The following is a 15,667-nucleotide window of genomic DNA, read 5'->3' as shown; positions in this document are numbered from 1 at the left end:
ATTTGTGATCTATTTTATTGTCTCTCTTCTCCCCATAGAGAGTAAACACCATCAGTACAAGAACCTTCACTATTATATCTCCAGAATATAAAACAAGGCCTGACACATATTAAGCATTCAATAAATATTTCATGGATGAATAATACTTTTTCTTCGAGTACTTACCATGTGCTAAGCACGGTTTTTAATACTGTACATGCAATAACTAATTTAATGCCCAAAATGATCCTATGAGGTAGAGAGTACTATTAGCCATATTTTATAGACAAGGAAACTCATCTCAAGGTCATACAGCTAGTATGTAACTCAAGGTCAAGGTCATACAGCTAGTAAGTAACTGTTTTGGTAATCTACTGCTGCATAACAAACAACCCCAAAATTTGGTGGCTTAAAACAACAATGTACTCTTATTTCTTATGGTTTTGCGACTTCACTAGTCTCAGCTGGGTGATTCTTGCTTGAATTATCTCATGCAATTACTATCAGTTCTCAGCTAGGGCTTAAGTTGTCTGAAGTCTTAACTGGGGCTGGTCCTCCAAGATGACTTTCTCACTCATATGTCTGGCACCCCAGCTGGGAATACTGGAACAGCTGGGGGCTGTCTGAGCATCTTTCTCTCTCTCTCCATGAAGCCTCGCTACAAGGCTAGCTTGGGCTTCCTCATAGCATGGCAGTCCTTTTATGGCAGCTAGATTCCCCCAGAGTTCATGTTTTAAGAGACTAAGGCAAAAGCTTTAAGATTTCTCATGCCCCAACCCCAGAAGTCATGTAGTATCACTTCTGTCTCATTTTATTTTTTCATAGGGCCAGCCAAGATTCAATGTTTGGGGGTACTAGAAAAAGGCGTGAATACCAGGAGGTGAGGTTATTTAGGGGTCATCTTTGGGGATTCACCACCATAATAGGAGAGCTGGTGTTTGAACCCAGGCAGTCTGGCTCCAGAAACTGCACTCTTAACTATCAATAATATATCATGGGGTATCTCTTTTAGGAATAAATGAATAAATTTGTTACTTAATTTGTATAACTAGTGGGGACTATTCTGATGATTTGAGCCTTCAAAAGCAAATTAAAATCCCCATCTCTAAAGACAGAAAATTATTTGCAATTCTTAACTGGCAATCCTTTCTCTGCCTCTAAACACCCTAGTCTTAAAAGTTAAGGGGCATTCTCAGTTGGTGCTGGGTGAGAGGTGGTTAGCTTGAGGAGAATCAGGGAAGGTTTGGAAGCACTTCTGTGGACAAAGTCTTATGAAAGACCATATTTTAAGTGAAGAAAGGACATAGTGAGTAGGAATGGGTATTTCCAATACCCATGGGAGCTAGCCATGCCCCAAAGGGATTACCATCCAGCTTGAAATGCGTTGGCTTGCAGACAAGTTCTACACAAACACCACCCTTTTATGGCTTATTACAGTCCTGGAAGAGAGGTTGAAAAAAAATTTATTGACTACTTTCTTGCATCAAGCGTCGTGCCAAGGGCCTCTCATCTACCACCTCCTTCAATCCTCACGCTACCTTTACAATGCAGGTCTGGCCATGATAACCAACTTTGGAAAGTTCTAGAAAGTGCATCACATTCCTAGTAAATAGCTGAAAAATATTTCAGTATGACTCGCCAATGCCCTTTCTACTAGTCACTGAGTGATGCCACACTTACAACACTCCACCATGAACCTTGTTACCCTGTGCTACTGTGATCTTTTCCGGGACATCTCCCAGCCTAGTGAAAGCCTCCTTGCCACACCAAGCCCTATTCTGGGACATGGTTTTCCAAACATTACAGTCTCCCTGCCCAACCCAGCATCTGATCTCTGAAAGGTACTTTAAAAATAGTTGTAATGAATTATGATTTCTTCCCAGAAGGTCAATCATAGCCCAGGGCTTTTAGAAAGTCTGTATCAGACCTCTATCAGACCCTTACTGAGACAGGCTGGGACCAGGGACCCTCTGCTGCAGTGCTTGCACCTGGAAAAATGTCTCCTCAATCAACAAAATATAAAGAAACTATGAGGGACTAAAAATAACTGTGTGCATGCCCAATTGGGGCAAATTATGGACAACAAGATACAAAGAGATCAAAAACCCAACTGCTACTTCTGAAGAGCCCGGAGCAAAAACAGGGGTAATGTGCACGTCACCTGCACTCAACTCCACCAAAAGGGTGGGCAAGCCACCTAAGCCACACCTCCAGCCCGACCCCTGGACACACCCTTATCCTCACCCCATATAAGGAACCAGCTTGCTGCCCCTCCCCAGAAATGAGCAAGGGAACCTGTTACTTGTTTTCGCTCCCCACCTGCTGCAGCAGGGGCCCCAATAAAGCACGGCCTGAATTTCTTGTCTGGCCTCTTATCAATTTCTATCGATTAAGGAAGGTCAAGAACCCTAGTCCATAACACTATCAATTCACTTCTAGGAGCGGTAAGCAGCAATCCAATCTCCACTGGCTTCCCTGTGCTTCTTACCAGCTTGGTCCACAGAACAGCCCATCTGTGACGAAACGGTCTCTTCCTCCCTCTGCACTTTGGGAAACACTATTTTATTATATTTCATGTCCAGGAGTGTCTTGGGGCTGAGGTGGTGAAAGAGAGGTGATATTTAGTGGCAGGGCTTGTGCAGCTTTAATTGCAACTCCCCACGTCTCTGTGGTGGTTCCATTTATTTTTAGATATTTATATTGGTTTTACAGAGACTTGCCACCTTGACTCTTATATCTGAAGAAAACACTTCTATTCTCCCAAGTCCCTAGAGTAAGAAATTCAAGAGTACCCCCAAAGCGCCATTGCCACTCTCAAGAAGGCTGCAAAATTATAATGTGCAGGGGTGTTTTAGTGATTACGTTTTTCATAGGCTCAAGGAATAATGATCCACACAGATAAAACTTGACTGTGCAGCAGCTAACCACCGGAACACTTTCCAAACTCTAAAAGCAGGACAATGTGAAAAAAAAAAAAAAAGAGAGAGAAAGCCTTAGAATTAGGAGCCCTGTAATTGCTTCTCTGGTCTCCAGCATAGAGCAACCAAGCAATGAAACCACTCTCTTTTTCTTTTTTTTTCTGTCAATACCTGATAGATTGCAAGGAATCTGCAAATTTTATGGAACAATTCAAATTTGCCTATAATTTCATATCATAAATTGAACTCTGGGATAGGAGTGTGAAACTAATTCCATCAGTCTTTTTAATAATACAATCTTTAAAACCATTTCTGGGTGTTTTACCTCTGTTAAATGCTTTCTCATTATACAGCTCTTTAATAGAGGGGTTTTAAATGTGTTATCTTTGTGCTCTATTACTATAGTGATGTTTCAGTAAAAATTACTTTTTGTCATTAATATATTATTAAAGAGAATCTCTTTCAGAAAAAAGAAATACCCAAAGAGGACTTCATTTTCATGGTCTCTCATTTTCTTCTCTACTCATTAAGCCCTTTCTAAGGCATCTGCCTTCAACCAGGCCTAAAAATACAAGCAGTACAAATAAGCACATTAATAAAACATCATGTTTTCAATCAATAAAAACATATTTGATTTCCATGTGAGACAGCAAAGAAAAACAAAACAAAACAAGCAACAGAAGCCCTTAAAAGCAAGCAGGAAACTAAACAAATTTAGAAAAATTGGGCTGAGGCCCCAGTGGGAAATCGTCACCTACTTGCTTATTTATTTAGGATTTATATTCCCCCTGCTTCTCAGAAGGACTGAAGGCAGCATGGAAAATGTTTTAATGCTTCCAGTATTTTATCAATTGAAACCTAACTGGGACAGTTTAAGTGTCATAAGAATCGCAAAGTTTCTGAATTATTCTCTCCTAATTAAAAAACAGACAGCATGTAGCTATCGTGTTCTTTTCCCATTCATAGAGTGCTCAAGTTTGGGTATGCAGACATTCTCTGTTAATTGCACTCATCTTTACTAAGGAATTAGATATGAATGATATTAAGTCAAGCATTGGGTTAAATTACTATTCAGGCAGCTGAAGTAACGAAGCCTAGTCTAACAAATGTATAGGTACATTAAAACAAACCCCATAGTTGACTGGAATTTAAATCTCTATATAATTCTAAATCCTACATGTATTTTAAAGCCAGGAAATATGTGTTTAAGGCCAAAATTCCATTCCGCTATCTGTCCTGCTGTGGTTATACCAGGCAAATAACAGTTACAGTAATTTTAGAATCCCTTGCCATACCCTTAGGTATGATTAAGCGACTTAAATGTTGAGTTCCTGTCTAAATTCACTATTTGTTTTCTCAAATTATATACCTAGCCCCAATCTAAATAGAACATCACTATATGTTTCAATTTTCATGCAATTCCATGCCCCACCACTGCTGACTTGCTTTTCATGAAGCCATATGAAGGTTAGTGGGAAAATGTAAACCCCAATCACATTTTCAATCTATCATTTCTCTAAAGTAAATGTGAATGCCATTTAAACTTAATCAGGCTTTTGGAGGATGGATTCAGTATGATGACTTTAACACACATAAGTAACAAAATCACCCCATGGTAAGGAATGCCTTTACGCAATTGTTTATTAGGTGTATTTGGAAATACCAAGGCATGTGTTGTAAAACAGCCCTGTGCTGTCAAACAAAGGACATATAACCATTTCTCAAGTCTTAGAGCAGCACAGATGTAAAGTGGGTCATAACATCTTTTACTCTTCGCATGAGGTAATAATTGTTTTCATTTAAATAATCTAAGAACTTCAATAATTTTTAAAATGTCTATCAGCCTTATTCCACATTATCAATACTTAAAACTACTTACAGTGAGTAGCATAATTATTTACACAACGTAATTGCTACTGATTTTCTTATCTAACTACTCCCTACCAGATTATAAACTCCGTAAGCATAGAAACTATGCCTTGACCTTTTAGCCCTGGGGCCCAGCCCAATGCTCAGTACATATCGGATGCACAATAAGCATTAAGCGAATGTTTATTTGTTAAATAAGTGCATAATAGTGCATTTGTGTCACCGAGTCAGAAAATGTGCTAGGCTTTTCAAACCATTTGCAGGGATATGAGGCAAGATACAAGTTCTTTAGACCTCACTTTTGCCATTTGTGAAATGGACATACTAACATGTATCCACCGACATCACAGAATTGGATGCAGATGAAGTAACCATTTGTTATTATTTTAGATCTGCGACCTGTATAATAACGAGTATATTTAATTCCAGTTGCATAGAAAAAATAAGGTAGTTAGCAAAATGACAGTACGTGTATTACCTGGGGAATCTGAAGATGTTCTACATATGACAATTTATGCCTTTTTCCTCTGCATGAATTAGCTAAATAAGGAAAACTTTGCCACATACTTTCGGCTTAAATAGGACTGACTCTATTCATTGCTATAATTCTCCTTCCATTTCTGGCATAAGTCTGTGACTTTTTGATCAGCCCACATTATTTACTTCAGAGTTAAAGGAACCACCAAATTTTAAACTGCTCAAATGTTTGCTGGTTTTTTCCCAAGCCAGATTTCTGCTCAAAATAATAACTGAAACCTTCAATAATCTGCTCTCTAATTTCAGTACCTTCAAACTTTTTTTTGGAAATAAAAAAGAGATATAAATCATAAACAAATACCTTGTAATTCCGATAATGTTTTATAACAATAAGAACACATACATGAATAATCTCATTTTTAAAAACGGTTTTGTAAATTATGCCTACCTTTAAATCTAAGAACAAAATCATTTTCACTGACACCTGCATACCAACTGCTGTTTCTGTTAGATAACAACAGCAATTCAGATGCAATATTTAGTTGTTAACTTTGGGAACCAATTTAAAATAACAATTCCTACATACCTATTCGAGGAGAGTTCCCAGAATGTTCTAGGCTTCAAGTTTCCTCTAATTTGCATAGCTGCTATAAACCAAGTTTCAGCTGGTTCCACTTAGTTGGCCATACCATATGCAGCCCAAGTCAAACTCTGAATAGAGTTGCTTTCACAAGGTATTATTTTGCTACTAAAGCCTCTTTTCTTTTTCTTTTTTAAATTGTGTCAAATTATCAATATGAATCTCCAATTCTACTGGGATTATAAAATGAACAAGTTATCGATGAAAAGATCAAGGAACCGAAGGATTGGGTGACATGCCAAGTTTGCAATGAATTTATAAGGAAACCGTTAATAGAATGGTGATCTTTGTGCTGGTGGACCCAAGAAAGCGAGGTGCCTGTTGGGTTTTATTTCCCTTCCCACCCAGAGCCTGGGGAATGCGTCATCCCAGGCAGCCTCCCATGCTCATATCTCCCAGGTGTTCATCTGTGTGTCTCCAGCACTTACAGCCGTGCTTCGTGGGCTCTTGGTAAACATGCCTTGCCAGTGTAGCAGTGAGCCACATCCCACCGGCTGTGCTCTTTGACACTGGTCCACTCTCCCTGACTTGTTTTAGGGCAGAGGTCTCTTACTGTCTCCTGCACAGTCTTGCCCCTTTGGGCACATGTACCCAGCAGGGGGACCACTGTGATAGAGCGGTCCGGGTGGTGGTATGTCAATACTTGGAGTTTCATTTCTTGTTGCCGGGCTTGGTACAGGCGCAGTTCTCATTGTTCAATCACTTTGGGTGACTTTTGCCTCAACCCAGTCATGTTGTCCTTCCAAGCCTGCTTAGAAGACCAGCCACCATTTTCCAAAAATTATACTTCCCTTAGCTGTCAAATCATACTTAAGTCCTACCCACCCCCCATGTATGCAGACTTGGTATTTTATGCAGATGCCCCTTAGGTTACAGTCCTGAACCTCAACTCTTATGAGAAACTAAGAAACCCTCAACTCCATCATTAGTAACAAAATATTTAACAATTTCTTAACCCTCAAATTCTCTGATTTGAACTCTAGCCATACGTTTTTTAGAACACACTCAGCAAAATTAATTAGTAAAACCTAAGCGTAGTTGAGGTCACCAAGAGTTGGTGGCCAGAAAGATATAGTTGAGTCAAGAGGCTTGAGTTCCAGTCACAGCTTTGGCACTACACAGAACAAGCATCAGCTTCCTCGTTTGCAAAGCAGAAGTACAACTAAGCAGCACGGAGCACGTGCCTCCTCAACATATCTTCACATGAGTAAAATTAACCTCAAAATTTTTCTAGAACAGCACTGTCCAAAGGAACTTTTTGTGATGATGGAAATATTCATATTATATACTGTCCAATATGGTGGCTGCCATCTACATGTGGCCACTGAGCATCTGAAATATGGCCAGGGTGACTGAGGAACTGGAGTTTTAATTTTTAACTTAATTTTAATTAGTTTAAATTTAAATAGCCAATGTTGATAGTGTATTTAGACAGTGCAGCCGTCCAAGAAATAGCAAGGAAAATTTTAAAGTCCTATAATTTAAGGGAAAATCTAAATTTCCAATCTGCAAGCTGTACTTCCATCTCAGAAAGTCCAATACAAATGGCTAGAAAGTTTGCTTGTGACCACTAGCCTTCACCTTTCTCAAAGTATACAGACGTTAACATTAGGCTTTTCCCACCTCCACGCCCCCACTGATAAGATAGAGTTTGATGAAGAGGATTTGGTGGTGAAAGCCACCTTGCTGGGACACATCTCCAGTCTGGAAGAATGGACTGCAAAGCAGATGAGTGGTGAGAAGCAGGATCTTTCTGGCTACAGGAACTTGAGTTTGGGGGCTACTCTGAGACTCTTCCGTCTTGAGGGGTCTCTATGATGTTGAATAGCCAGTGGGAATTCTACTCTTGGTTTACTGACTGCAGGAGCTGGAAAATGGACTGGATCCACTGGTTTCCAGAAAGCCTTTAATGGACTGCCTTGGATGAGGCCACACCAGAGCACAGCCCTGTCTGGAGCAGATGTCAAGCAAGGGTCCAGAGCCTGGTGCGTTGGGCCTCTTGGCCAGTGCCACTCCACCCTAGCTGCATTCAGAACTACTAAGACAACTGCTTTAGGGAGAAGAGTCCACATTTCTTCATCTCCTTGGTTATCCCTCTTGTCCATTCTACCATCTTCTCTCTCCTGGAGGCCCCACAGCTTCCTAATCGGTCTCCCTGTTTTCACTCTTAATGCCCTACAATTCATCTTCCACACAGCAGCCAGAATGATCTTCTAAAATCAGAACATCTCACTCCTTTGCTTAAGATTCTCCAGTGGCTTCCTACTCTTCTTCACCATGGCCTACAGGCCCCCGCTCACCTTTTTTACTTCTCCCATCGTCCCGCTAACTCATTCTGTTCCAGCCACAGTGACCTCCTGGCTGTTCCTCAGACAAATCAAGCTTGTCTGTACCTCAGGGCCTTTGCACCCACCGGTCCCTCTGCCTAAAATGCTCTTCCCCAGACTTTCACATGGCTGGATCCTTATCACTCAGGCCTCAGCTCAAATGTCACTTCCTCAGAGTGGCCATTCCCAACCACCTCATCCATAGCTACTTCTATCCCACCACTATGTTATGTTTGTTGGTTTTTTCTACATATTTCTTGAGGTATATTTAACATATTATAAAACTCACCCATTTTAACGGCACAATTAAATAACTTTCAGTAACTATACCAAGTTGTACAACCATAGGTCATTTCCACCTTTGAGATCCCTCATGACCATTAACTGTTAATCTCCATACCTATCCCCTGCCCCAGGCAACAACTAATCTACTCTCTGTCTCTACAGATTTGCCCTTTTGGAATTGGAATCTGGTTATTATCTAATATTCCACTGCTCTGTTTTATTTTATTTTCAAAAATTTTTTATTGTGGTAAAATATACATAACATAAAATGTACCATTTTCACCATTTTGAAGTGTATGGGTCAGTGGCATTAAGTTGTGCAACGATCACCATCATCCATCTCCAGAACCTTCTCATCTTTCCCAACTGAAACTCTGTATCCATTAAATACTAACTTTCATTCCTCTACTCCCCCAGCCCGTGGAAACTACCATTCTACTTCCTGTCTCTATGATTTTGATTACTGTAGGTGCCTCATGTAAGCAGAATCACACAATATTCGTTCTTTTGTCACTGGTTTATTTCACTTAGCATAATGTCTTCAAGGTCCACCCATGTTGTGGCATGTGTCAGAATTTCCTTACTTTTTAAAGCTGAGTAATGTTCTTTTGTATACCGTATTGTGTTTGTCCATTCATGTATGGATAGATACTTGGGTTGCTTCCACCTTTTGGCTATTGTGAATAATGCTGCCATGAATATGGACGTATAAATATCTGTTCAAATCCCAGCTTTAACTTCTTTGGGGTATATACCCCGAAGTGGGATTTCTGGGTAATATGGTAATTCTAAGTTTAATTCCTTGAGAAAGTATCCTATTGTTTTCCACAGCAGCTGCACCATGTTACACTCCTACCAGCAATGCACAAGGGTTCCAGTGTCTTCACATCTTTGCCAACACTTATTATTTTCTGTTTTTTCAATAGTAGCCATCCTGATGGATATGAAGTGGTATCTATTTTATTTTTATAATTCAGTTATCACTATGTAATATTTTCTTGTTTACTTGTTTGTTTAAATATTAACTGCCTGTCTCTCCAAACTAAGATGCTAGCTGCATGAGGGCAAGGAGCTTAGTTGCCTCGTTCACCAAAACTCCAGTAGTACCCAAGACCCAATACACATTTGCTGAATGAATGACAGACCTTAGGGCTACCACCTTCTACAAGCTTTAGTGCTACTACAGTCCTCCTTCTTTTATCAACCCAAGGATATACAGAAGCTAGGGAGCTCCCTTCTTCTACTCTGACACACCAGAGGACCTTGAAGAAGAACCGGGAATATTTTTTCCAACGATTCAGTGCTTTTCCTTGTGAAATACAAAGAAATGAAGATATTTTGAAACTGAGATCTTGAGAGCATCCAAGGCCTTTGGGAACATTCCGCTGAGGCTGTAATTAAAAGCAGGAGAATGTACTGGGCTCCTCTGGAAGTTCTTGGGGCTACTCATATGCAAACATAAAAGAGGCAGTCCCTTGAAACAGAATCAAATGGCTAAGAGTAAAAACTATAAAGCTTTTCACTAGAAAAGCAAATTGTGCAGTCCTTTCTTGTGCATTACCTATGCTTTCTAAAAGTATATATTTTTCAAAAAGGCTGGCATTTGCTCAACTCTTTTACTCAACTTTTGAGCATTAGTTCAGGCAGCCTGGGCAAACCACAAGTAAATATGTCACAGAGACTGCTTGTTGTTTGCTTGTTTTCCCTTCTTTCCACAGTTGATAGAAGACTTTTATTCAAAAGAAGACTCTTGAATTTTAGCGGAGCACGTGGATTCCTGACATGAAGACTTCATTTCAGGGCTTCCCTGCAGCTAGAAGTGGCCATGTAACTAATAACTAACCAGTGCAATGTAAACAGCAAGGTGCAGGTAATTCTGCACAATGTCCTTAAAGGGAGGATCTGTGCCCTTCCTCTCTTCCTTTTTGTTGGCTAAACCATGAACCTGATGGCTGGAACTTGAGCACACATCTAAGCAGATACTGAGTGCCTAATGATTTGAGGCTGCCACACCCATCTTGGATTGCCTACCTCCAGATTCCTTTACATGCGAGAGAACCAAGCTTCTGGTTGAGCGATTGTTACTTCGGATCTCTGTTACTTGGAGCCAACCTAGTCCTAACGCACACAGAATCTCTCCTGTAAGATCACAGGAGAACCCAAGCACAGAAATAAGTGCTTCCTAGATACACATAACAAAGTCTATTGTTCCATCAAAGTCTGAGCTGCTTTAAAGCTGATGCCAAGCCCAGCTTAGCCAATATACTAAGGGGGTGGCAGTGATCTGCCATATTGCCGACCAGTCAGAAGAAAGGATGAGTCAATACTAGCAACAACGGTAACGGTGGTAGCTAACGTTTAGTGAGCACTTCTTGTACCGCAGACACTCAGCCAAAGAGCTTTATACATACCATCTCATGTTATCTTCACAAGAGTCCTGAGGTTTAAAGATAAATCCATCACACGGCTTACGAGTGATGGAATGAGAGCCAGCATGCCTCACCTTGACATTGCACCCATAAGGAGCATCCGTTACACTTCCTCTTTCCCACACATAAAAATAAGGTAGTCAGGCCTCTGCGAGGGCACACCCCTCCTTTACCAAGGACAACTTTCACTGGACACCCTTCCGCACCTCCAGAACTAACATTGCCCCGAAGACCCAAAACACTGGGCTAACCATGGAGTCTACTTGCTAGGCACATGGTGCCTCTCAGTCACTAACTTCCTTGGGTCATTTTTAACTTACAGCCATGTAATCATAACTGAAACAAAACTATAACATAAAAACCAAGTTACATGTTTGTTTCAGAGCCTTATTTCACATTTATGCTAATATCAATATTGCAGAGCTAGTTTTCATGACCATCCTCTCCTGGCCCCATGTGTTGCAATAACATAATGAAATCTGTACCAATTCATTAGATAGCCGGTATTTTACAGGAGAGCATCAATGCATATAGGAACTGACTTTTATTTAAAGAAGGAGACCCCCTCATATCTGCCTGTCAAATGACCTTCTTGGTGGGAAGGCCTCACTGCAAAATAGGCTTTACTTCATAGAAAGTTGGACTTACCCAATGCTTGATCAAGTCAGTTTATATGATTGTTCTAGACCTCAGCTTCCTCATCTATAAAATGGGGATAATCATACTTCCTCACAGTGATTTCAAAGATTCAGTGAGATTATGCTTGTTACCTACTTGGCACAGTGCCTGGCACCCAGTAAGTGCTCAATAAGAGGTACCTACTTTTAAAAATCATTAATTCATGGGTGGTACAATCTGACTGAATGAAGCTTTCAGTGAACTAATGTGTTCAAGTACCAAACAACTTCCCAAAATTGAAAAAAATGAAGAAGATAATGGTCACTACTATGCTCACTTGGAAAGATGACTCACTCTAGCTGACTAAATCCGGACTTATTTTTTTAAGGCTGGCTGTCTCTAAATCTGATTTCTTACCTTGACTCAGCATAATCTATGCCATTAGTAACCAACCTGGGCATTTTGTTAGTTTTTGTTTTTAGGCTTTTTCTCCCCTAAGTTATTGTTATTCTCTACTCTTAGATTGCCTTTAGTGGTGGTTTTAAGTCAGAGACATTAAGTGGGATTGTTTTTTTTCTTTCCCCTTTTCTTCCCCCTAATGGTTATAAAGTAGTCAGAGGTGAGTACTACCTTTGATCTTCTATCCGCCACTGGGAGACATTTATGAAAGGCACAGGCAACAAATAGCTTCTAGAAGTCTCTATGATGGGCCTTTGCCTGAAGATAGCCTTAATTTTGAATCCATGAAACTCAGCTGAGTCAGACTGGGTTTTCAGACACACATCTGCTTTAAGAATTTATCCCTGCAAGCATTATCTCGAGCCCTTTCTAACTGTTAATGCAGGGCACCACTAGTTCTATTAAAAATCTCCCAAATAGTAGAGATAAGTCCAACCTTTCACTATTACAGACATTTGCCCCCAACCGAAATTCTGACAGCAGAGGAAAAAAGCAGCAGCTCTTCCACTGTTTCCGGTATTCACTTTTGGAGAATACCCTCTTAAAAAATGCTTACTGTGATTTTCCAGGTACATTTGCTATTTGGAGGGTACACTCCAGGAAAACCTTCGCTGCCAATAAAGCCAGACTCTCCAGTAAGAATGCCGCCACATGTGAAAACAGGTCTGGGAAAATAAAAGAAGAAAAGAAATTTGAAACACTGTCTACCAATTTAATGTCAATTTCAGAAAGATGCAGTCTATTAATATGGATCAAGTGAATACTGACAAGTGACTGCCTGCATCATAGACGGGATTTGAAATACTTGTTAGCTCCTAGAATAAATTCTAGCCTGCTAAAACATTCAGTCCAGCTGCCATCTGTCTCCACCATAGTAACAAGATCAATCTATCCATCCATCCGTATGCAGTCAAGTCCTCCACATAAGTGGTAAGATCTTACAGGAAAATGGTAAATGGAAATTTTAACTGCGGGGGGGGGGGGGCGGGGAGAGAGAGAGAGAGAGAGAGAGAGTGAGAGCTAGGCTCCGTGAAGTGCATGGTTTTAAAGCTAGACAAGTAATTGGTTAATATGAAAAAGTTTTAATTTCCTGGATTTGGAGAGATGCCTAATTCTCTCTTTGTTTGAAAATCGTTGGCCATTCGCAGAACCTCCCATTGAAAAGGAGAAGGCAAAGTTGGCCATAGGGCGGGTCTCCCGGCCCAGGTCCTGGAGCCATCTGGCAGCTCAGAGGTTGAAGAGTTAAACTTGCCAAGAGCCGCTCCCCGGGCGCCGGGCAACTCGCGTTTTTCCGTAGGCTTCTGTCTCTGGGCAAAGCCTCTCCGGGGAAGAAAACAGGAGTAAAGCAAAGTCCACACATTTGGGTCCCAGTGCTTCCCAGCGCCCGCCTGAACTTTCGGGGAGAGGAGAGGTGTGGCCGGCCAGCTGCGGGGCCGTGGGGCGGGCGGAGCTGGGGGGCGCCGGAAGGAGCCCCGAGGACGGGCGCCATCCCGGGGTCCTGGTGGCGTGTGGGTCCCCCGGCGCCCCGAAGCGGAGTGGGTAAAGCCAAGCCGTGGGCGAGGGAAAGAGAAGGCGGAAGGGAGGGAGCGCGGGCGGGGGTCGCGTTACCTCTCCGGGGGCTGCGGCCGCGAGTGCTGGGCGGCGGCGGCCAGCAGCAGGCAGAGCGGGGCCCAGGCGCCCGCGCCCCTCATGGCCGGTGGAGACGCTCGGGGCTCGCCCCACCCCGGCGCGCACCCCGGAGCACCGCGCGCTCTGCACTGGCCCGGACTCTCGCCCCGGCGCGCCCGCACCCCGGCGAGCCCTCTCCCGCTCTCTCGCACGCGCCGCCGCGGGGCAGCCCAGGTAGCCGGGCGTGCACGGCAGGCGGGGCCGGGCGCTTTTCTAGAGGCGATTACGGTGCAGTCAGCCTCGCCGCTTAATTTCCCCTGAGGAGTTGCTCTGGCAGCCACAGGCCACTGCTGAATATCCCGTTTGTTCTCTGGCGGCGAGAGGGGGCGGCTCCCAGGCGGGAGCCGCCTCCTCTCTAGGGGCGGGCGGGGTGGCGGGCGGCTCCTCGCTGGCACCCCGGGACCCGCACCCCGCTCACATCCCTCGGGCAGGGGCTGTGGAGAGAAGGATGAAAGGGAATCCCCTGCCGCGTGGTACCCAAATGGGACCTGGCGCCCTGATCCACAGATGATGGGTTGGGAGGGGGGTTGGAGGGGGGTAGCCTTGGTTTGGTTTGCTTTGGGGAGTGTTTTTCTCTAGTTGCTTTCAAATAAAAAGTATTCGCGCTTGCTGGTTGCTGGAAAAGAGGGTTCCTCCTTCCGACATCTAGATCCAAAGAAAGAAGAGAGAAAATAGAAGAGAGATTCTACTATATTTTAACTCCTCCTCTAATTCTCTTACTTTACACACACAGAATCTCAGTAGATTCTTTTTGCTTTTACTGGTGTGTGAGAACAGGGAGATAGGTTCTGTCCGGGAGGCGGGGGGCGGTGTAGAAGTGAGTTTTCAGACGTGTGATTAGTGAGTGACTTGTCATTACCGTGACAAATAACGGAGACAAACTCCGGATCTTCAGCTCTCACCACCCCATGTTACGTCCTGAGAATAGCGCTTCTTTGCTGGCGCCCCTCTCTTCTTCAAAGATCTTTTCCAACGATGCCTTTTTCTGTAGTATTGATTAGTTGAGATGTACAGAGAATTTGTTTTTCTAAGAACAATTGCAGTCTTATGGAATCAAGGCTTTCTTTATTACTTTTAATTAATTTTAACTAAAAATAATTTAAAATATTTATTTTGCTAAGTGCTTCCCAATAACCAGGGATTAATAAAAGAAAAACAAGAATGGAATGGAGTCATTGGGTTTTTCAATGACCACATCACCACAAGGGGATATAGCTGAACTCAGATGCCTCATTGGTGTTGTTCCTCCTAAAGTATTTTCACCATTCTAAGCAAAAAAATTAAGCCTTAAAATAATCCTTATCAAGACTTCATTTTTTTCTTTTTTTAAATTAATTAATTAATTCTTTTATTCTTGGCTGCATTGGGTCTTCATTGCTGGGCGCATGCAGACTTTCTCTAGTTGCGGCCGGCGGGGGCTACTCTTCGTTGGGGAGCGGGGGCTTCTCATTGCGGTGCCTTCTCTTGTTGCGGAGCACGGGCTCTAGGCACGTGGGCTTCAGTAGTTGTGGCACACAGGCTTAGTTACTCCACGGCATGCGGTATCTTCCTGGGCCAGGGCTTGAACCCGTGTCCCCTGCATTGGCCGGCAGATTCTTAACCGCTGTGCCACCAGAGAAGTCCCAAGACTTCATTTCTAATAATGAGCCTACAGTGTTAAGAACATAAATACTCCAGGCAAGGAAATAAGCGACAGAGAATGGCGGCAGAGAATAATCTTACTTTTTAGAGGAGGGGAATCCAGGAGTCAATAGTAGGAACCAGAATTTCCTTGTGGGGTTTAGATTTTCTTACTATTTTTGAAAATGCGAAGGAAAAAAACACCAAGAATTACAACTTGTTAAAAATTTTCTGAAGGCACCACACCCTGTATGACTTAAAAAAAAAAAAAGGATTACAGAACTTGGCAAACTACATTATATGCTGAAACCTACACCCTCAACCCAATAAAATCGTTTTAAAAGAGCAAATAGGAAAATAAATGATTGTTTATTTTGC

The 15,667-nt window shown here is 42.3% G+C and overlaps 1 protein-coding gene across 1 annotated transcript in view; it reads right to left on the bottom strand.

The window, feature by feature from the left end:
* The window catches only part of PCOLCE2 (procollagen C-endopeptidase enhancer 2), a 71,155-nt gene extending 57,175 nt beyond the window's left edge, over positions 1-13,980 (bottom strand). Inside the window, exons 1-2 of the mRNA XM_067737602.1 lie at positions 13,610-13,980; positions 12,558-12,666 (exon numbers count right to left, since the gene is read on the bottom strand). Of these exons, the coding sequence (XP_067593703.1) occupies positions 12,558-12,666; positions 13,610-13,692 (192 nt within the window). The 5' untranslated portion in view covers positions 13,693-13,980. The remainder of the gene's footprint in view (positions 1-12,557; positions 12,667-13,609) is intronic.
* Positions 13,981-15,667: the final 1,687 nt, after the last annotated feature.

Source organism: Pseudorca crassidens, chromosome 5 (assembly GCF_039906515.1).
Source record: "Pseudorca crassidens isolate mPseCra1 chromosome 5, mPseCra1.hap1, whole genome shotgun sequence".
Lineage (NCBI taxonomy): Eukaryota > Metazoa > Chordata > Mammalia > Artiodactyla > Delphinidae > Pseudorca > Pseudorca crassidens.
Note: the sequence above shows the minus strand (reverse complement) of the source record. Positions and strands in the feature narration are given on the sequence as shown.